The sequence below is a fragment of the Hypanus sabinus genome, chromosome 1, assembly GCF_030144855.1.
Source record: "Hypanus sabinus isolate sHypSab1 chromosome 1, sHypSab1.hap1, whole genome shotgun sequence".
In the NCBI taxonomy this organism is placed as follows: domain Eukaryota; kingdom Metazoa; phylum Chordata; class Chondrichthyes; order Myliobatiformes; family Dasyatidae; genus Hypanus; species Hypanus sabinus.
In genome coordinates, this window is record NC_082706.1 from 110,471,890 (window position 1) to 110,495,301 (window position 23,412).

General features: G+C 42.4%; 1 protein-coding gene across 5 annotated transcripts in view; it reads left to right on the top strand.

The window, feature by feature from the left end:
- scap (SREBF chaperone) overlaps positions 1–23,412 on the top strand; it is a 128,096-nt gene that overhangs the window by 82,126 nt on the left and 22,558 nt on the right. For all 5 annotated transcript variants that reach the window (XM_059974348.1, XM_059974356.1, XM_059974334.1 and 2 more), the window contains 5 exons: positions 5,471–5,569; positions 6,976–7,218; positions 10,980–11,425; positions 11,880–12,095; positions 14,094–14,295. In XM_059974348.1, the coding sequence (XP_059830331.1) occupies positions 5,471–5,569; positions 6,976–7,218; positions 10,980–11,425; positions 11,880–12,095; positions 14,094–14,295 (1,206 nt within the window). The remainder of the gene's footprint in view (positions 1–5,470; positions 5,570–6,975; positions 7,219–10,979; positions 11,426–11,879; positions 12,096–14,093; positions 14,296–23,412) is intronic.

Sequence of the window (23,412 nt, forward strand, 5' to 3'; positions counted from 1 at the left end):
TAGACACAAAGTGTGTGTGCTTGACTGGCCTGCTGCCAGTCCAGATTTATCTCTTGTTGAAAATGTATGGCGCATCATGAAGAGGAGAATCGGACAACGGAGACCACGGACTGTTGAGCAGCTGAAGTCTTATATCAAGCAAGAATGGACAAAATTTCCAGTTGCAAATCTACTACAATTAGTATCATCAGTTCCAAAATGATTAAAAAGTGTTACTAAAAGGAAAGGTGATGTAACACAATGGTAAACATGCCTCTGTCCCAACTTTTGTTGAGTGTGTTGTAGCCATCAAATTCTAAATTTGTGTATATTTACAAAATACAATTAAGCTGGTCAGTAAAACTATTGAAAATCTTTTCTTTGTACTTTTGTCAGTTAAATAAAGGTTCACATGAATTAACATATCACAGATTTTTGTTTTTATTGCATTTTGGAAAATATTCCAACTTTTCTGGAAAGGGGGTTTGTATAATCACTGTGTAATAAATCTGCTTATAGCAAATTGCCTCAAACGGCAATGGAATAATGATATCTTTGTGATGTAGATTGAGAAATTAATATACATAATGCCCACTTAACATTGAAGCCTTCAGAAGGAGATATAAGGAATATACAATGGGAAAGAGAGTTGCAGAATAATATGGAAATGATCTGATTGCTGGGGTGAAACAGGTATTGGTCCAGATAAAGTGCAGATGATAGTTGGTGAGATCAGAATTTGCTGTGGTTTGAAGTTTTCTCGATAGCCTGGCCTGGGAGATATATTCTTCATGATAAAAGGTCTCACCTTTTTCAGCACTGCCTTGCTTTTAGCCACTATATTTTCTGAGGACTGGGAAACATATCTGTATTTAAAAGCAGAATGATTATTTAAAATATAGGGAACATGTAAAAAACCATCATATTTCCCCAGAAGCCTGATTCATTCTGCCTCCACCAAAACTGGAGGTAGCGCATATTGACCCTGTAGCAATTTTTTGTCCATCTTAACTCTCTTAAACTGTTATATTTGAGAATTCAAGTTCAGCTATGTGGTTCTGTATAGTGGACATAAAAGCAAAAAATACTGGAAAGACATCAACAGGCAGGCATCATCTACAGAAAGGAAAACAATATCACTGAGGGCCCAAGAGCCTTCATCTGCATTGAGCAAGAAAGAAAAGTTAATTTTTAGTTGCTGAAAAGCTCAGAACGGGATGAATCACAAAGGGAATATCTCTGATTGGTGAAAACATCCTGGTGGTTAGAATCTGATTATGCTTATGTATTTGTGTTATGTGTTGTTAAGCAGGGCCTGCCCAACAGTTTTGAGTTATATTAATTGAGAAAGGAAACATGAGCCAAAATCACACCTGCCAGAAATAGCTGGTTGTGATACAGAAAAAAGAGCAAGTTGCCTAAACTGAAGAAATTGATATTGAGTCTAGAATGTGCCCAGGCAGATTTAGGTCCAATAATTAAAGCTTGCATTTAGTTTTGTTGTAACAGTGTAGAAGATACAGACTGATAATTCAGAGTAGGAATGGGAAGGAGATGAAAAGCTCTGTGGCACTCCTATAAACTGAACTGTTTAGGTAATCCACTCTTTCTTAGCGCCACTCTCCATCTGATAAAGGACCTCAAACCTAAAACATTAATTTTTGTTTCTTTGTGTTTCCAGCATTTTCTATGTTTATTTCAAATTCTCAGAATCTGAAGGTTTTTGATTTTTTTCATTCATTGAATAGTGGACACATTGGTTGTAACCTGGTTTTCCACAAACATGGTTTGTGGAACATCATTCATAATGAGGCTTTTTAAGAGGTAAGCACCCTAAGAAGATTTAGTTACTGCAGGTGAGACGTTTCCAAAGCTTACATTGACCTTTGTTGTGGAGGCTAAGGATATGTCAGTGCAGTCTGGAGGGTTAAAATGATAGACAACTGGAAGCTGAGTAATTTTGTGGATAAACAGAGGTTCTGTGCAAGATAGTCACCCAATCTGTTTGATTTCTCCATTGTAGAGGAGACCACATCATGAGCATTGAATGCAGTACACTAAATTGGAAGGAGTACATTTGAATTGCTGCTTCACCCGGAGGAAGTGTTTGAATCCTCGGATAGTAGGAAGGGAAGAGGTAAAAGAACAGATGTTACATCTCTTGTGATTGCATGAGGGAGAGGGTGTTGGTGGAGAAAGAAGGATGAACCAGTGAGTCACAGAGGAAGTAGTCCCTTTGGATTACTGCAAGGAGTGGCAAAGAGTTCTGTGTCGGTGACAGCAATGTACTGAAGGTGGCAAACATCACACTGAATGATCTGTTGAATGTGGAAGTTGTTGGGTTATCAGAGTTCTATTCATCTGGGTGGGATGAGGGAGGATGAGAAGTCTGGGAAATGCTACATAGTTGAGAGTCCTTTTAGCTAAGGTAGAGTCTAAATATAGTTAAGAAAATATAAAATTATCTTGGCAAGTTTAATCATCAGAATACATTTTGTGAAGTTGGGAGTATGGAGTCATATAGGATTGGAGTCTTCCTTTACCCTTTTAATATACAACAAGCTAGTAATGTGATTATCACCATTTGTACAGAAGTCCTGACATTCATTATAGCAAATTACAATTCATTGTACTGTAATGAAATGCCCTTGGAGGCTGAGACATTACAATAATGTTAAAGTACAGTTGACACAAGGTTACCCATCCCTTTTCGTCTACTCCTCCTTGCTTCAAGCCAGACCCTGCATATAGCATGAGCATTTCAGGTGTCATTCTGCTCGTGATAGTGAGATATGACTTCTGCTGAATGAGCAGTTCACTTCTCTGATTGCACTTCATGTCTCAATAGTCCACATACCAAATTCTGATGAATGATCAACTTACCTTCTCTAACTCCGTAATTCTATGGCTGACTATAATGCCTCTCCACTACCCAAAGCCCCGGTTTTGGCTGTGATAACACCATGGCTTTCAAGGTAAAATCTCACTACCAATGTCAAGTGAAAACTGCAAAATCTCTTTTGATCTCAACCTGCTTTCATAGTCTTTACCCCTGCTGGCAGATTAACAGTATTTAAGCTCTCTACCCCTTGCTGCTTGGATAAATGACCCAGTTGATTGAAACATTTTCAATAGTTACAGTGAAAACACCTATTAAATAAGGTCACTGAAGTTTTTAATCTTTTCAGCACTGCTTTCTGCTGTTGAACCAAGCCAAAACTATTTCATGTATAAACGATAAACAACTACTCTATTGTATTTCTAAAAGCTGTTCCTCACTGTTTTCCTGGTACATTGCTGAGTATAGTGGTGCTGTTATTGTGCAGAACTTGAAAGTTTCATCACCTTTATTGCTTCACCCCATTCTCGTTCATTACAATTTACAGTGCCAATAAAAAGTATTCCACCCCCCCACCCCCCAGAGGTTTTCATATTGTTTTGCAATATTTTTTGACACTGATCAACAGAAAAAAGACTTTCGTGTCAAAGTGAAAACAAATTACTACAAATAGGTCTAAATTTATTACAATTATTAAACAGAAAATCATTGATGGCATAATTACTCACCCCTTTCAAGTCAGTATTTAGCAGATGCACCTCTGACAGCAATCACAGCCTTGAGTCTGTGTGGATAGGTCTCTATCAGCTTTGCACATCTGGACACTGTAATTTTCCCCCTTCTTTACAAAACTGCTCAAGGTCTGTCAGATTGCACAGGAATCATGAGTAAGCAACCTTTTTCAAGTCCAGCCACAAATTCTCAATTGGATTGAGGTCTGAACTCTGACTTGGCCACTCCAGGACATTAACTTAGCTGTTTTTAAGCCATTTCAGTGTAGCTTTGGCTTTATGCTTGGAGTCATTGTTTTGCTGGAAAATAAAACTTCTCCCCAAATAGCAGTTCTCTTGCAGACTTCCCTGTATTTTGCTGTATTCATTTTACCTTATACTTTCACAAGCCTTCCAGGGCCTGTTGCAGTGAATCATCCTCACAGCATGATACGGCCACCACTGTGCTTCACAGTAGGGATGGTGTGTTTTTGATGATGTGCAGTTGGCTGTGCCAGACTGAGCTTTTTGGCCACCAGGCTAAATGCTCTGTTTGGTTTCATCATACCATAGAACCATCTTCCAGGTGACTTCAGAGTCTCTCACATGCCTTCAGTCAAACTAGCCAAGCTTTCATGTCAATTTTTTTCTTCAATCGTGGCTTTCTCTTTGCCATTCTCTCATAAAGTAGCAACTGGTGAAGCACACAGGCAAGATTTTTTATTCTCTCCTATCTCAGCAAGCTTGTAACTCCTCCAGCGTTGTCATAGGTCTCTTGGTGTCCTCTCTTACTAGTCCCCTTCTTGCACTATCACTCAGTTTTTGAGGATGGCCTGCTCTAGGCAGATATATAGCTGTGCCATGTTCTTTACATTAGCTTAACTGTACTCCAAAGGGGTATTCAGTGACTTGGAAGTTTTCTTGCATCCCCCTCCTGACTTGTGCTTTTCAATAACTTTTTTTGCAAAGTTACTTGGAGAGTTTTTTGGTCTTCATGGTGCAGTTTTGCCAGGATGCTGATTCACCAGCAGTTGGACCTTTCAGATACAGGTGTATTTTTACTACGATCAATTGAACCACCTTGACTGCACGCAAGTGATCTCCATTTAACTAATTATTTGACTTCTCAAACAGATTGACTACAGCAGTGATGATTTGGTGTGTCATAATAAATGGGATGAATACTTAGCAGTCTATTATTTTGTGTTTTATATTTGTAGAGATCTGTTTTCATGTTGACACGAAAGAGTCTTTTTCTGTTGATAGGTGTCAAAAAAAGCCAAATTAAATCCACTATAATTCAGTGTTGTAAAACAATAAAATATGAAAGCTTCCAAGATGGGGGGGAGTAAATATTTTTATAGGCACTGTAAATATATTCAGTTTCTAACATTTCTTAGTTTTGCTGACCTGACATATTACCTCAGTTTTTATTTTCTCTCGCAGATGCTGCCTAATCCGCTGAATAGTTTCAGCATTTTCTATTTCTCTTTGAGAAAGCAGATATTTAGGAATGTGAAGTGTGTGTGAAATGCATAATTGGATTAGGAACTTAAAAGATAAATCATGTATTTGCCTCTTTTCTATTTCTGTAAATTAAATTTTTTTAAATGTTGAGTCTTCTAGGGTTTAGGAAACAATGCATAAGAACTAAGATAAACCCAATTTAACTAGACTTTTAGTAGATCAAACTGAAAGCAAGATTTGAAAATCTAATAATTAGTGGTCTTGTTGATTTGTATGGTAATTATATGTAAGTCATTCCACCAGAATGTAATTATAAAAGCTAATTGAGAGCACATTTTTTAAAAAAAATTGTTTTAATTTGCTGCTATTTCTCTTCTAATTCAATATTTCATATTTTATTAAATGTCTGCACCTGTTGCATTTATTGAACTTTTGTTTTGTGAACTTTCCCTACCCCTCTCAAAATTTCTTTCAGGAATTTTGCCTATTTGCCGTGGTTGGACTCGTTTCCGATTTCTTTCTGCAGATGTGTTTCTTTACAACAGTATTGTCCATCGATATCCGCCGCATGGAGGTAATATTTAATATGATTGCATTTAAGTTTATTCTCTCTCTCAAACTCTGGAATGTCATCTTAAACACGATGATAGCAAATTAGTGTACGATTGGAAGCCTGAGGCTCCAAGACCTGGAATTTTCCACAGTCCATTACTTGCCAGTCCCTCTTAAACCAGCAATAAGTCATCGGCCACTCATTACTTAGAACCTGCCTTATCATTCATTTAAATCTTTGCTGAATCCTAACTCCATCTATCTATGTGGTTCTCTTATCCTTAATGAACTTGCCCAACAAAAAATGATCAATCTCAATTTCAAAAATTTCTGTTAACATGATCTGATATATGTTTGGAGCATGGATTTCAATTTTCTACAGTGGAAGAGTTAGTTCCTGACATCGCTATGCAAAGTCTTAATTTATATTTCATTGTTTTTTGCTATCTATCTTTAAGAAAAAGATCTTGTCTGTCCATCCCATCCAATATGTAAATATTAAAATCTTGAAAAGAATGCAAATCTAATCTTAAAGAGAAGATACCTATCTTTTCTTTCAGTTAGTTCTGACGAAGGGTCTCAGCCCAAAACGTCTTCTGTACTTCTTCCTATAGATGCTACCTGGCCTGCTGCATTCCACCAGCATTTTGTGTGTGTTGCTTGAATTTCCAGCATCTGCAGATTTTGTGTTCAAGTCTAATCTTTGTACCTTATCCTCATATCTTAACTGTTTATCCCTTGCTCTCCCATGGTTCATCTGTGACCCATGACCACATTTTATGAATAATTAATGAAGAAAATCAATTAATCTTCAATTAATGAAGAAAATTGAAAGGGGTTTTTCTTGCAATTATCTATAGCGGACTTCTGGATGTGTGAAGTCAAAAAAACAAGCATCGGCTATGAATCTTGCCACTTTAATAGAAACACCCTAGTTTGTTATTTCCTTATTTCTGTTGCTGATGTGCATTTATTCCATTTCTTAATTAAACTTGTGTCATATTGTGCAATATTGTTAGCACTTCAGGCCTGTTGAGATACAGCTTACATTATCACTTAATATATTTCTGCTTGTTATATTTTTTTCTGCTTGCTCTCCTACGTCAATATATATCTTGATGCCAGGCAATAAGACTTCAAGTACAATTGGTAAATTGTTCACAAAGACCAGAGGAGATAAACACAGTGCAAATAATAGATTAAATAATATAGCTTGATTAGTAGCTCGAATAAAAGCTGACCTGTAAGCAAAAATAAGCCGTTGACATCAAGAATTTGCTTTGGAATTGTCTGTTGTTATTTAAAATATAATCTAGTTGTAGAGTTCTATTTAGACATTATACCAGGGGAGTATGAATACTGAGAGAAGATGGCATAAAAAATATTGTACTAATTGTTCAGTTTTCTGACTTTCGTATTTCCTACTAGCTTGCTGACTTAAATAAGCGCCTTCCTGCAGAAGCTATGCAAGAAATCTCTGAACAGATGAGACTGCCTCATTCCAAGTCAGCTCCGAGGCAGAAGAGATTCGAGCGACAGCCTACAATGCAGACTTCAGCTCCTTATACCATCTCCCTGCAACCTTCTTCCTTTAGAAACCTACGGCTACCGAAGAGACTGAGAGTAGTTTATTTCTTAGCTAGGACACGACTTGCACAGAGGATTATCATGGTAGGAGAATTCTCAATATGGTACATATGTGTGACTTAACTATAGAGATTTGTTGAGTTCAGTGTGCGGCCTCCTGGGTTGCATTCAGATATGTGGGAATTATAGAGAAAATCTGTGAGAATGTAAGCGGACTTTAAAATATAAGCACAAATAATATATTGAGAAGTATACAGTCTGTGGCCACTTCGTTAGGTAAATCCGTACACATGCTCATATTGTAAATATCTAATCAGTCAATCATGTGGCAGCATCTCAGTGTGTAAAAACATAGGGACATGGCCAAGAGGTTCATTTGTTTGTTCAGAACAAATATCAGAATGGAGAAGAAATGTGATCTATGTGACTTTGACCATGAAATGATTGTTGGTGCCAGACAGGGTGGTTTGAGTATATCAGAAACTACTAAATTCCTGGGTGTTTCACACAGTAGTCTCTAGAGATTACAGAGAATGGTGTGAAAATCAAAAAACATCTGATGAGTGGCAATTCTATGAGCAAAATCACCCTATTAATGACAGGTAAGAGGAGAATGGCCAGACTGGTTCAAGCTAACAGGAAAGCGATAGTAACTCAAATAACCACTTGTTACAACAGTGTGCGCAGAAGACCATCTCTGAATGCACAGCATGTTGAACTATTAAGTTAATGGTGTACAACAACAGAAGGCCAGGAGGTACCTAATAAGTGGCCACTCAGTATATCTACTACCAATCCATTCCTGTTCTTAAAATGCATCTGAATTTTGTCAACCATTTGTTCATATGTCAGAAAGCTTCAAATTGGGAGCTAGAGCTTATAATCAAAATTCCTACTTTTATTTTTGGAGGTGATCTTTAGATAATTGAATTGAATGATCTTTATTGTCATTATACATAGGTACAATGAATGTCTGTTTGGGTTCCTGTAAGGCAATGAGACAAAGTGGTAGATAAAAACAAGACAGTAATAGAAAAACAGTATTAAATAGATAAGTAGCAGAAAATAAGTTGCAGCAGCACCAGAATATCACAGTAATGCACAAAGTGCCATTAGTGCAAGTATTTGAGTCCTTGTGTGTGCTCACAGTTTCAGTCATTGTTCTGTGGGAGTGGTGTGATGGAGCCAACACCTCTGCGGTAGAAGCTGTTCCTCGGTCTACTTGTTCTGGTTTTTAGTGTCTTGAACCTTTTGCTGGATGGAAGCAGGTCAAGCAGGGAGTGGCTGGGGTATGTGGTGTCTCTGGTTATGCTGATTGTTTTCCTCCTGAGTCTGCTGGAATAGATGGTGTCCAGTCCTGAGAGCTCCATCCTGACAATTTGCTGGGCTGCCTTCACCACACGATGCAGGTCTTGTCGCTCAGCGGCTGTGCAGTTGGCATACCACACTGTGGCGCTGTTGGTCAGGATGGTTTCCATTGTGCTTCTGTGGAAGTTAAGCAACAGCTTTTGTGGGAGTTTGGCCTGTTTCAGCTTTCCAAGGAAGAAGAGACTTCATTGTGCCTTTTTTACAAGCATCGAGGTGTTGGTGGTGTTATGAAATCCCGTAACGGGATCACTTACCAGCAAAGATAGAGAGGCCCGTTGAAGTCTGATGGTACTATTTTTTAACTTCTTTATTTATGAAAGAGGCACAAATGTAAGATTAATACAAACACTCAAATATACGTAGTCACTACTTAATCTAAAAGCGCGGGTCTAATAATAACCATTAATAAGAAACAGCTCGATCGTTTGTCTAGGGGATAAATTAGTGTCTGATGGAAATATAAAAGTCAGTCAAATCCTTTCTTTTTCAATCTTTTTATTGAGTTTCATATATAAAAACAAATAACAACATAATATTGAATAGGTTATAAATACACTAGGCTTGAAGTTAAATTAGTAATAAGATATCAATATCTTATTGAAATATCAGCAAAGAACATCATACAATAATCAATCAAACCTGTGTTAATTGTACATGAAAAAGGATAATCACAAAAAGAGAGAAAAAAAATACAAGAAAAAATATATATTAAAATAAAGCAATAAACCTAAACTAACATGGGCAATAATAATAGTTTATATATACATGATAGTGTCAAGAACTCTGGAACTCCATACCAGAACAAGGATAAAAAGAGAAAAGATCCGGAAGAGGTCAAATTAACTCATATGAAAATGTCGAATAAACAGTCCCCAAGTTTCTTCAAATTTAATTGATGGGTCAAAAATAGTACTTCTAATTTTTTCTAAGCTCAAACAAGAAATAGTTTGAGAGAAACTCTGAAACGTGGTAGGAGGGTTTACTTCTTTCCAATTTTGTAATATAGACCTCCTAGCCATTAGAGTTGCAAAGGCGATCATTCGTCTAATTGAAGGGGAAAATTGACTACCATCCTCAATTGGTATACCAAAAATTGCAGTGATAAAATGGGGTAGTCAGATTCCTCCAGGCTTCTGGCTTTTGGGGGGGGTGGGGGGGTGCTGGGTTTTCACTTGTTGGAGAGAGAGAGAGATTGGTGAGAAAAGAAAAACTCGCCCTGGTCTCAATGAAGCCAAATCCATTGAATCAGGGGAACGGGCTTCCCCGTTGTTAGCTAAAAGCGGTTTTCATTGATTCCAGCCACAGATTCCAAGCCCAGAATCTAATGCGCGTGGCTTCCTTCAAAATGGCTTCCCACTATGACGGGATCGCTATCGTGTCTTCTTGGTGCGTCTGAAGGGGTTGTACCCTACCCCCCCCCCCCCCCCAGACCCTCCTTTATACTTCCTCACGGGGTCTCAGGTCTCAATCTGGTTGGGATGATGCAATCTCTCTCTCAACAAGCCCACTTTGCCCGAGGGCTTTACACGTGGTCTTCATGAGACAATGGTCAATGTCGCCTTATTTTGCATCACGGTGGAACGAGGTATTCGGCACGTCTCTCTCTCTCTCCCATTTCCTGTGTCTATTCAGCACGTCTCTCTCTCTCCCATTTCCTGTGTCTGCTGACCCCCCCCCCTCAATGAGTGTTCATGAGATTCTCACAAAGGAGGGGGCTATGGACATAACAGTAGTCCATGTCAGTTGCTTTGACAACATAACTCCAAGAAACTTTAGGTCCTTATTACAAGATTTATATTATCTCCTGAGTGATTCAAAATGAACAATTCCGAGAGAATATATTTTTCTTTCATGCTTAGAATTCCATCTCAACTGAAGCTGAGTTGCCCATCTAAAAGCTGCTTCTAGAATTCTGATGGAATGTGTAGGTTGTTCTATGAGGACAGGTTCAGTAGGCTAGGCATATATCCATTGGAGTTTAGAAGTGTAAAAGGTGACGGTTAATTGCATGCAGGCGGGATGAATTCTCTTTTGGGGAATCTAGAAATTGGGATTGCTGTTTTTTTAAAAAAAAGGGTCATTCATTTAAAATAAAAAGAAGAGAAAAAAAATCTATAAATAGGTCTTTGAAACTTTCTTCCTCAACAAGTGGTAGCAGCTCTTTGGATCTTTCAATATTTTAACACAGGTTTTTGCTGTCTAACAGAATGAAAGATTAAGTTATTAGTTCCAATCAAATCAGCCACAATCTTATTTTACAGCAGTACAGAATTGAGGAAATCAGTGACTTAAGATGTTCTTAATTAGTACATTTGCTTGTATGCTTAGAACAATTTCTATATTTGTTTATTTCATAGTTAAATTGTATCAGAAGTTCTTTACGATGAAACAGATGTGCTGTATTAAAATCTATTTTCAGGTGCATTATTACATTTCTGAGTGAATTTGAATACCTTTTTCTGATTGCTCTTTTTGAGGCGGGGACTGTCATATGGATTGGGATCCTTGTATACACTGATCCTGCTGGCCTTGGGACACTTCTAACAGCGCAGGTGACTGAGCAGAGCCCTCTTGGAGAGAATGGCCTGGCATCCATTGCAGTACCGTCAGGTGTTTTCCCAAGGGGAGATACTAAGGATGGTTTGCCTGCCTTCCCATCAGATGTAAGCCCAGCACTGGAGAACCAGTCACATGACACAGATCAGAGCAAGAACCTAAATCCTCTTGATGCTTCACCCATGATCTCTCATGAAAATATAAATGATGATGGCAAAGAGCAGGTCCATAGTGTGGCCAAACACCTGGAAAATGATTTCAAAGTGGAAGTTACATGGGGAGTGCAAGATGAGGAGATGTGGCGGAAGCTTTCTTTCCGACATTGGCCAACGCTCTTCAGTTATTACAATAACACTTTGGCCAGGAAGTAAGTAGAACTGGAGTCATCATTTGTGCTAATGTTGTCTATGTAGTGGAATGCTAATTTTTTGAGGCAATATTCTAAAGAAACATGGAAGGCTGTAGCAAAATACAAGATCCAAGAAATGTTTCAGCTTTGCAAGGATGTGTTAAATGGAGGTGGGTGTTTGGTAATAATGTTTTTTTCAAGAGCCTGAAGTAAGGCTGATAATTTCAAATATAATCGAGTAAGACAATAATATAGCACAATAATTAACATTCAGTGCATCAAACTGATTTGTTTTAACAGCCATAGTTGATTGCTTTTTTTTAACCTTATCCTACTTGATCTTGCAAGGTTTGCCAGAGTGAGCTCTTCACTTCTAATAGTTATCCTGCCAAAAGAAAATAGGATTAGAGTGAATGTATGAAGCCACCATGGAACAGATTCCATGTTTAACTGATGTTTATATATTTAACAGATATGTCAGTATTCTTCCCATCATCCCAGTATCCTTTCATCTGAGTCTACAAGATGCTCTGGATGCAAGACACCCTCAAGACGCAAAGCGATATCATTCCATGTTCCCAGCAGATTATGGAGAGACAAAAAACATCAATGGAGACAGGGCAAAAGATCCAAATAAGCAGCATTCTTCCTCTAAGCCACATGTTCATTTGGACATCACACTTTACAAGTAAATTCTTGGAGATTTTAATTACAATTGTCATTATTATGGTTAATTAGTTAAAAGTATGTTTTAAACCACACTACATATACATAATACTAGGATTGTTTTTGGCAAACACGAGGAAATCTGCAGATGCTGGAAATTCAAGCAACACACACAAAATGCTGGTAGAACACAGCAGGTCAGGCAGCATCTATAAGGAGAAGTGTTGTCAACGTTTTGGGCCGAGACCCTTCATCCTGACGAAGGGTCTCAACCTGATACGTCGACAGCGCTTCTCCCTGTAGATGCTGCCTGACCTGCTGCATTCCACCAGGATTATTTTTGTGTATGGTGTAATAGCATATGGTTACTGTGATTCCTGGTTTTTAGCAGATGCAAGTTTTATTAAGCTGAACGTGTGTCGTAAGTTCAGTAGTCTGGCTATGGAAGTAAGTAGATGAAATCACATCTCCCTGTAGGAATTGCCCATCTTGTCAGCATATATGATTGATGTAAGCAGACTTTATCCACTGAGGTTGGGTGAGACTAGAACTAGAGGTCATTGGTTAAGGGTGAAATATTTAAGGAGTGTTTCTTTACTCAGGGCAGTGAAAGTGTTGATTGAGCTGCCATTTGAAGTGCTGAATGCAGTTTCAATTTCAATAATTAAGAGAAATTTGGATGGGTACATGAATGGGTGGGGTATGGAGTGCTATGGTCCTGGTACAGATTGAGGGGATTGGCAGATTAATAATTTGGCATGGACTAAGTGGGCTGAAGGGCCTATTTCTCTGCTATAACATTCTATGACTTTATGGAGTGCTGGTTTATCAACAGGAACAGATATTCTTTGTTCTTTTACCAATTTGAGTATTCTGTTTTCTGACCTATGCCACTGAAAATGTTTTTCGAAAGCTATGATTTTGAACCCTAACCTCCTATTCAACCTCACCTGCTTTGAACAGCTTCACCTTAATTCATTCTAGGTTGCTCAACACCCTTTACCCCTTATCCCTAATTTTTTTCTGAACGTATCTTAAAAGTATGATGCTAGAATTAGAAATAAAATTGTTAGGGTATTTACAAAAGTTTATAGGTAACTTACTAACATATCACCCCATTGAAAGTGTAAGCAAGAGTATACTGGCTGCACTTCGAAAGTGCGACCAAAAGTAAGATAATTTGTCCCTTCAAGACTGCTCCATCATTCAGTAAGATTGACCTGTTTGGCTGTCTTATCCATTAACAACAAACCATACTTTATTCATCTCTGGTTCCTTTGCACTAAAGCCACTGTATTCCCTATTGCCCTTTGTATTTCCAGTTAAAAACAAGTCTATAGCATAATACTCTATTGAACAACTTTTGGAAGTTGATGTAGGCATTAACTGTATTGCAGCTCATTAAGCCTGTCTTATTTCAGCTTGGTCAAGATGTTAAACCTGATTTGCTTTTAACAAATTCTTGCTTATTTTCATTTAGGGCCCACACTTGATTTTAAAAATTCGTAATTAGCATATGGTCTGTACTTTTCAAATTCATCCCTTTATCCCACCAAACAAGGGTGTAGCAGTTGGATGCCTTCACTGCTCTAGCACCATCATCATATCCTAGGAGTGGTTGGTAGGCTGTGGCCGTATTCTTGACAAGACGCTTTACTCAATAAATTGGGATCCTATTATAACATTTTGTTATTTGACGTTTTAGGCTTTTGTAAGTGAAGTTCATGGCTTTCCAATTTTGCATTTTCTAAGTGTTAAGGAACTCTTAACAAATTGATTCAGTTAGTTAGATTGATACTACTTGTGGGGGATTGCAGTTACCCTAGCAATAAAAGTACTTTGTGCACTCCAGTAGGCACAAGACTAAAGCTCTTCTTGTTGGTACAATAATGTCTGGAACATTAATGTTTGTTTTAAATATGCTGACATGAAGTGAAAAAAATCTTGAGCACTAATAATGGCTGAATCACTTACCAAAATTTTATTTTTAATTTGGATTTTGCTCTATTCTGTCTTGTAGAGTTGGAGCACTTGGGCTGGCATCTGGAGTCCTCCTTGTAATTTTGCTCTTCTGCTTGTATAAAGTATTCTGTCCAAAAACTTATGGCCAGGGTGGCCTTTCTCATGGGAGAAGGCGACGCGGAGACCTACCCTGTGATGACTATGGTTACTCACCACCCATCAGTGAAACCTTGCCACTAATTTTGAAGGGACATTTAATGGTGAGTGTACATTTGATAACCAGTGTATAAGCTGGATACAAGCTGTGATCTTGCCATTAACCCAACATTGACATTATTATAATGCCACTGAGCTTGTAATCCAAACTCCCAGACTAATGCTCTGGAGATTAGATTTTAAAAAAAATCACCTGACCTGACCCTCTGAAGTAGCTTAGACAACTATTTAGTTTTATTCAAATCATGAAACAGTTGAACACATGCAGCAATCATGGATAGCATTCAGGTATTTTCTGCCAGCTGACAAGACACATTTACACTGCTCTTATTTCAAGCAATACTTCTCAAAGCATGAGAGAACCTAATTAGAATGACTACACAAATTCAAAAAAAAGCATCTCACTATCCCCGGAAAGGAGCTCCAAAACCACCAGACAAACAAGACCAAAACCTAAAGCTACAAGACCTGCACAAAACCACATAGTTACAACATATAATTACAACAGTGCAAATAATAGTATAATTGATTAAAAAAACAGACCATGGGCACAGGAAAAATAATCCAAAGATGTTAAAAGACTATAAGTTGAAAAGAAATCACCACACAGTTTCCACAAGTCACCAGGGTCCCGACAGACTCGCCATCTCATGCCGGTGGCAGAAGGGAATACCCCCGCTATGGGCTTCCATGGTGCCGCCCAACTCAGCCTAGCAGACGCAGCACACACCTAAAGCGACCTGACCGCAGCGGACTCCGAGTCCTTCGAACCTCCGAGCCGACGACCATCCCCTCCGGCACAGCTTCTCCAAGCATCATCCTCTGCCGAGCGTATTAAGACAGCCCCGCCATCGGCCATCATCAACGCCACCCCGAGGACTGGGGGCCTGTTCTTCCCAGCAGAGTCCCAGACCTCAGCAGCAGCAGCAACGAAGAAGGTCTTCCTGGAGATTTCCCGATGTTCCTCCATGCTCCCACGTCTGTTTTCAATCGATTATGATTGCACACGGCACCCCACTTCACAAATAACAGATAATCAGCTCCGGAGTGGCCGCTGCAAGCTGCGTAGTGCCGCCATCTTGGGATCACCTTTTTCTGCCCACCATAAGAGCAGATTATCAAATGTAGTAGTTCAAATTCACTGGCTGGCCTATGGCCACAGAAAATATTATGTGGAAGATATGTTGCAGCTATTTACCAAGATTCTGTAGACCTCTGAAACCTCTGATTTCTACTGTTTAGAAGTCAATAAAAATGCATGAATGTCAACAGCACTATGTCCAGATTATTTGTTTCCTTGTAATAATACTGCCACTCCTGCCCTGTAAATATTCAACTATTTTTACCTGGTTGAAATCCTCAATATCCCTACCTGGCAGCATGGTGCAGAATATTGGCTGACCCAGTGTCGCCTTATGGAGAAAAAACATTCTGGCCAGTGACTTCATGAGTGAATTAAAGGCAAAGCTTTTTTGAAAGAGAACCCATGACTCAATAACAACTCATTTCAAAGTGCCTCATCATTTGTGAAGCACTGATGTATTTATGAGAAATGTGATGATTCAATTTAAGTGCACATATACTTCATATTGGTCAAATTGTCATGTGAAGCTATTTGTGTTTGGCAAAGTTCATTGCAGTGTCCAATCTATTGTTGTCCCAAAATGGATAACTGATATATTTAGTATCAGAATGCTACTGTTTCATTTTCCTCATCAACAGAATGATTCTTGTCCATTGGATTTGTTTGCAATCCAAATTACAATCAATTATAATTCTGCTGCAAGGTACTGAGCTTGCACTTGACACTAGCTTCTTCAAAATAACTTAAATTCATCTTTGATTTTTGCTGTACGAGCCCCATATCCCTTAATTACTAAAAATCTATCAATACTCTTCTTGAAGCTATTCAACAATAGAGCTTCGTGGTTTAGATTTAGTATTCTCTGGATGAAATGTCTTCTCATTCCCAGCTTGAATAATTCAACCTCTGTTTTGAAAATTTGACTACTGGTTTTTGCTTCCAACAGGGAAATCAACTTTGCACTTATTTTTGGCAAGCACTTTAAAAATATTGTAGGTTTCAATGGCATTATCTCTTGTTCTTTCAAATTGAAAAGTGCTTAATCTGATGACTTTATCTCTCATCATATTGCAAATCTTGCTTTCCAGTGAAGCTTTGCTACACTTCAATTATAAAGAAATCCCTCCTTCATTAAGGAGACCAGTTCTGTCTATAATGTTCTCTCTGTGGTCTCACCTGGACTCTACATTTAAGGCAAACTGCTCTCTTGTATTCAAATTCTCTTGTGATCCATGTCATTGTCCTGTAGGCTAGGTTTCCTCAAGGAGCTTTAAAAGTTAACATAGAGCATACAGCATAGTATGAACAGGCCTTTGCCTCACAATGACTGTTAATGGAGCCAATCCCTATTAATCTTGTCTATCTGCATTTGGCCTATACATCTCCATTTCCCTGTCTATTCATGTCTCTGTCTAAATGCCTCTTAAAAGTTGCTATTGTGTCTGCTGCCTCCACTTCCCCTGTCAGTGCATTCAAGTTACCTACCGTTTTCTGAAAAATAAAACTTTCCCCTTCTCACCTTAAAGCTCTGCTCTCAAATATTTGATAATCTTTCATTGAGAAAGCACATTGACTTTCTACCCCAACTATACTTTTCATTATTTTATATACGCTTCTATCACCCTTCTACATTCAGTACCTCAGTTGAAAAAATTGAAATTTGTCCAGCCTCTCCATTTAGCTAATTCTCATTAATCCATTCAACACCCTGCTGAACCTCTTCAGTACCCTCACCTCATTCTTCCTGTAATGTAGTGACCAGGACTGCACACAGTACTCTAACCAAAGATTAATACAGCTGCCAAGTTTCCATGGATGTTGAGTGCTCTAGTTTTTTAATCTTCTAAATCAGAGTACCTTGTTAAAAGGTTTACTAAAGACTATGCATATAATGTATACTCAGTGGCACCTTACTAGGAACAGGAGTGAAACCCAGTGTGGTCGTCTGTTGCTGTAGCTCATAAAATTCAATTTTGACGTGTTGTGCATTCAGAGGTGTTCTTCTGCACACCACTGTGGTAATGCATGGTTATTTGAGTTACTGCCACCTTCCTGTTGTAGCGGTGTGCCACACGCAGCGCTAAAATTACGACACGGAGTCGGTAACTGCAGTCGAAGGAAAAAACTTTATTCGAAATCTTCAGCCTCACTTTTAAGCCTCCCTCAACCTGCCCCCCATGGCGCAGAGGCTCCAAAACTCTGTGCTCGCAAACCCCCGTAGGCTATCTAATTGTGAGTCGGTTCGGATGTGTCAGGAAATGGGTCGCCACATAACCCCCCCCCGAACCGGCGATACACCCCCCAATGTCCACAGTCTGGGCCAGAACCTGCTTGGGAGGTCGGCCTCTGCGCCGAGGTGCCGGAAACTCGGCCGGTTGCGCCAGGTCCACATAGGCCGGTTTGAGGCGGTCCACCGTGAAAACCTCCTCTTTCCCCCCAACGTCCAGCACGAACGTGGACCCGTTGTTCCGGAGCACCATAAACGGCCCCTCATATGGCCGCTGCAGCGGTGGCCGATGCCCGCCCCTTCGTACAAACACAAACTTACAGTTCTGTAGGTCTTTGGGTACGCAGGTCGGGTGCCGCCCGTGCTGTGAAGTGGGTATGGGGGCCAGGTTACCGAGCTTCTCGCGTAGTCTGCCCAGGACTGCTGCGGGATCTTCCTCTTGCCCCCTTGGGGCTGGTAGGAACTCCCCGGGGACGACCAGGGGCGCGCCGTATACCAACTCGGCCGACGAGGCGTGCAGGTCGTCCTTGGGCGCTGTGCGGATGCCGAGTAGGACCCAGAGAAGCTCGTCCGCCCAGTTGGCTCCTCGCAGGCGGGCCATGAGGGCTGACTTCAGGTGACGGTGGAAACGCTCCACTAGCCCGTTCGACTGTGGGTGGTAGGCAGTGGTGTGGTGCAGCTGAGTCCCCAAAAGGCTGGCCATAGCTGACCACAGGCTGGAGGTGAACTGGGCGCCTCTGTCGGAGGTAATGTGGGCTGGTACACCAAAGCGAGATATCCAGGTGGCGATCAGGGCTCGGGCGCAAGATTCGGAGGTGGTGTCGGTGAGCGGGACCGCCTCTGGCCATCTTGTGAACCAGTTCACGATAGTCAGGAGGTAACGCGCTCCGCGCGACACTGGCAGGGGGCCCACGATATCCACATGAATGTGGTCGAAACGCCGGTGGGCGGGATGGAACTGCTGCGGTGGGGCTTTGGTGTGCCGCTGCACCTTGGCCGTCTGGCAGTGCATGCACGTTTTGACCCATTCACTGACCAGTTTGCAGAGTCCGTGCCAAACGAACCTGCTGGAAACCATCCGGACAGTTGTCCGGATGGAGGGATGCGCCAAGTTATGAATGGAGTCGAAAACGCGGCGCCACCAGGCTGTCGGGACGACGGGACGGGGCTGGCCGGTGGTGAAGTCACAGAGTAGGGTCCTCTCACCCGGGCCCAAGGGGAGGTCCTGGAGCTGCAAACCGGAGACTGCGGTTCTGTAACTCGGAATCTCCTCATCCGCCTGCTGCGCCTCTGCCAGTGCCTCAAAGTCTACCCATTGGGAAAGGGCATGAACGGTAGGGCGAGAGAGCACATCCGCCACGACATTGTCCTTACCCGAGACGTGCCGGACATCCGTCGTGTATTCAGAGATGTAGGACAGGTGGCGTTGTTGGCAGGATGACCAGGGGTCGGACGCTTTCGTAAACGCAAAGGTAAGCGGTTTGTGGTCCGTGAATGCGGTGAAGGGCCGACCTTCTAGGAAGTACCTGAAATGCCGGATTGCCAGGTAGAGCGCCAACAGTTCCCGGTCGAAAGCACTGTATTTGAGCTCGGGTGGTCGCTGGTGTTTGCTGAAAAACGCCAGGGGTTGCCAGCGACCTGCGATGAGTTGCTCCAGCACCCCACCGACTGCCGTGTTTGATGCGTCCACTGTGAGGGCAGTAGGGGCATCCATTCTGGGATGTACTAGCATCGTGGCGTTCGCCAAAGCTTCCTTCGTTTGAACGAAAGCGGCGGCGGACTCCTCGTCCCAGGTAATGTCCTTGCTCGGACCCGACATCAGGGCGAACAGGGGGCGCATGATCCGGGCAGCTGAAGGGAGGAAGCGGCGGTAGAAATTGACCATACCTACGAATCCTGAAGGCCTTTGATCGTGGTGGGTCGGGGAAAGAGGCGGACCGCATCTACCTTAGCTGGCAGAGGGGTTGCCCCGTCTTTAGTAATCCTGTGGCCCAGGAAGTCAATGGTATCGAGTCCGAACTGGCATTTGGCGGGGTTGATTGTAAGACCGTACTCACTCAGTCGGGCGCAGAGTTGACGGAGGTGGGACAGATGCTCCTGATGACTGCTGCTGGCTATGAGGATGTCATCCAAATAGATGAACGCAAAGTCCAGGTCCCGTCCCACCGCGTCCATTAACCGCTGGAACGTCTGTGCGGCATTCTTCAGACTGAACGGCATGCGGAGGAACTCGAAAAGGCCAAACGGGGTGATGAGAGCCGTTTTGGGGACGTCGTCAGGATGCATCGGGATTTGATGGTACCCTCGGACGAGGTCTACCTTGGAGAAGATCCGTGCGCTGTGCAGGTTTGCTGCAAAGTCCTGAATGTGCGGCACAGGGTAGCGGTCCGGTGTGGTAGCTTCGTTCAGCCTGCGGTAGTCGCCGCACGGTCTCCAGCCCCCCGTCGCTTTGGGCACCATGTGCAGGGGGGAGGCCCATGGGCTGTTGGACCGCCAGATGATCCCCAATTCCTCCATCCTCTGGAACTCCTCCTTCGCCAGTCGGAGCTTGTCCGGGGGAAGCCGCCGAGCGCGGGCGTGGAGGGGTGGTCCCTGGGTCGGGATGTGGTGCTGTACGCCGTGCCTGGGCATGGCCGCTGTGAACTGCGGTGCCAGAACCGATGGGAAATCCGCCAGGACCCTGGTGAAGTCGTTGTCGGACAGCGTGATGGAGCCGAGGTGAGGGGCTGGCAACTGGGCTGCACCCAGGGAGAACGTCTGAAAGGTCTCGGCGTGGACCAGTCTCTTCCTGGGCAGGTCGACCAGTAGGCTGTGAGCCCGCAAAAAATCCGCACCCAGAAGCGGTTGGGCTACGGCGGCCAGTGTGAAGTCCCACGTGAACTGGCTGGAGCCGAACTGTAGCTGCACCTGACGGGTGCCATAGGTCCTTACTCTGCTGCCATTCACGGCCCTCAGGGGGGGACCCGGTGCCCTGCTGCGGGTGTCATAACTCGTCGGGGGGTAAAACGCTGATCTCAGCCCCAGTATCGACCAAAAACCGGCGTCCCGACCTTCTATCCCACACATACAGGAGGCTATCCCGATGGCCAGCCGCCGTAGCCATCAGCGGCGGCTGGCCCTGGCGTTTCCCGGGAACTTGCAGGGCGGGCGACAACGGTGGGCTTCTGCGCCCCACCGCTGGTGGTAGAAACACCGGTGTTCATTGGGCCGGGGGTTGGTGGGCTCTGCGGCCAGGCCTGGACTGGTTTGCTGCTGGGAGCGTGGCTGGGAGATCTGTGCGATGGACGCCCCGCTCACCTTTTTGGCGTTCCACAGCAAGTCCGCCCGGGCTGCCACCTTCCGGGGGTCACTGAAATCCGCGTCGGACAGCAGCAGGCGTATGTCCTCAGGCAGCTGCTCCAGGAATGCCTGCTCAAACATGAGGCAGGGTGTGTGTTCGTCGGCGAGAGACAACATCTCATTCATTAAAGCCGATGGAGGTCTGTTGCCCAAGCCATCCAGGTGCAGTAAACGGGCAGCCCGCTCGCGCCGTGAGAGTCCGAAAGTCCTGAGGAGCAGGGCTTTGAATTCTGTGTACTTGCCGTCTGCCGGGGGCGACTGTACGAACTCCGCGACCTGGGCTGCTGTGTCCTGGTCGAGGGAGCTCACCACGTAGTAGTAGCGGGAGTCTTCTGAGGTGATCTGGTGAACGTGGAATTGGGCTTCGGCTTGCTGGAATCATAGGTTTGGGCGCTGTGTCCAGAAACCTGGCAGTTTCAACAAAACCGCATGAACAGAGGCGGCGTCGGTCATTTCTGGTCCAAAAATCGTTTGGACTGTCGGGGTCACCAATTGTAGCGGTGTGCCACACGCAGCGCTAAAATTACGACACAGAGTCGGTAAATGCAGTCGAAGGAAAAAACTTTATTCAAAATCTTCAGCCTCACTTTTAAGCCTCCCTCAACCTGCCCCCCATGGCGCAGAGGCTCCAAAACTCTGTGCTCGCAAACCCCCGTAGGCTATCTAATTGTGAGTCGGTTCAGATGTGCCAGGAAATGGGTCGCCACACTGTCACCATGAACCAATCTGGCCATTTTTCAGAATCAATCAGGTTTATTATCATCGGCATGTGTCGTGAAATTTGTTAACCTCTCTGACCTCTTATTAGTAAGGCATTTTCGCCCACACAACTGCCACTCACTGGATGATTTTTGTTTTTCATACCGTTATCTGTAAACTCTACAGACTATTGACTGTGAAAATTTTAGATCAGCAGTTTCTGAGATACTTAAATCACTCCATCTGGCACTAACAAAGTCACTTAGGTCACATTTCTTCCCCACTCTGATGTTTGGTCTGAACAACAACCGAACCTCTTGACCAAGTCTGCGAGCTTTTACGCAGTGTTGCTGCCACACAACTAACTGATGAGATATTTGCACTTATGAGCAGGTGTATCTAATAAAATGGCCACTGAGTGTACACTGCTGTACTATCAACTATAATCAATCATCTTCGTCCCCTCCTGAGGAAAACCCAATCCAATTTGTGAGACATGACTTCCTCTCAAGCTGTGCCTAATATGACTATGATTTTCCACATGTAAGGATGTGATTTCCTGGTTAGTTTTTATTGCCCTTCCTAAGCAGAGGAACAACATTGGCCATTATCCAGTACTCTGAGACAATGCTAGGGACTAAAGACTATACAAAGGTATCTGTTAAAGCCCCAGCAAGCTCCTCTCTTGCTTTTCAATAGATGCCATGTGGTCTTGGGAATTTTGCCACTTTAGAATTCTTCAAGAGCCCCATCACCACCTCCATGTGGGTATCAACTGGCCCCAGAATATGAGCGTATCTCTGTGATCTAACTGACTTCAGTGTCCCTTCTCTTAGTGAATTCTGATGCGAAGCACTTGGTTGATACCTTGCCCACTTCTGGCTCCAGTCATAAATTGTCCCTTGTCCTTGATTGGTCATATCCTCTTCCTAGTTGCCTCTTGCTTTTAATGTATCATCATAAGAAAAACTTTGTGAATCCTTTGCAATTACCTGGTTTTCTGCATTAATTATTAATAAAATGTGATCTGATCTTCCTCTAAATCACAATTGTAGACAAACACAATCTGCCTAAACTAACACACAAACAGTTGTACTACTTCTCATTGATACTGAGTATACCATTTAAACAATCATACTCTAGCCTCAAAGAAAGTATGTGAACCTCTGGGGTAACGCCTTCAACAAAAGCTAATTGGAGTCAGGTGCCCTGCCTTACTAAAATAAGATACACAATGTCAGGTTACTGACAGAGTCTGCTCTTCTCAAGAAAGATTTTGTTTACGTGCACCATACCTCAATCAAAACAACTTTCAGAGGACCTTAGAAGGATTGTAGAGATGCATGAAGCTGGAAAAAGCTACAAAAGCATTTTTAAAGACTTGAGAGTTCATCAGTCCACAGTAAGAATTTGTCTACAAATGGAGGAAATTCAGTACTGTTGCTACTCTCCCTAGCAGTGGGTGTCCTGCAAAGATCACACCAAGAGCACAACATTCAATGCTGAAGGAGGTGAAAAAGAACCTAAAAAGAAACTAACAGCAAAATACCTACAGAAATCTTTAGAACTTGCTAAATTTTCTGTTCATGTGTCCACTATAAGAAAAACATTGAACAAGTCTGGCTTTCATGGAAGAACACTACAGGAGAAACCACTGCCCTTCAAGAACAATTGCACAGTTCAAGTTTACAAAAGACCAGCTGGATGTTCCGCAACTCTTCTGTGACAGATGAGATAAATATTGAACTTTTTGGCAGAAATGCACATTGCAATGTTTGGAGGGAAAAGGGCACTGTACACCAACACCAAAAC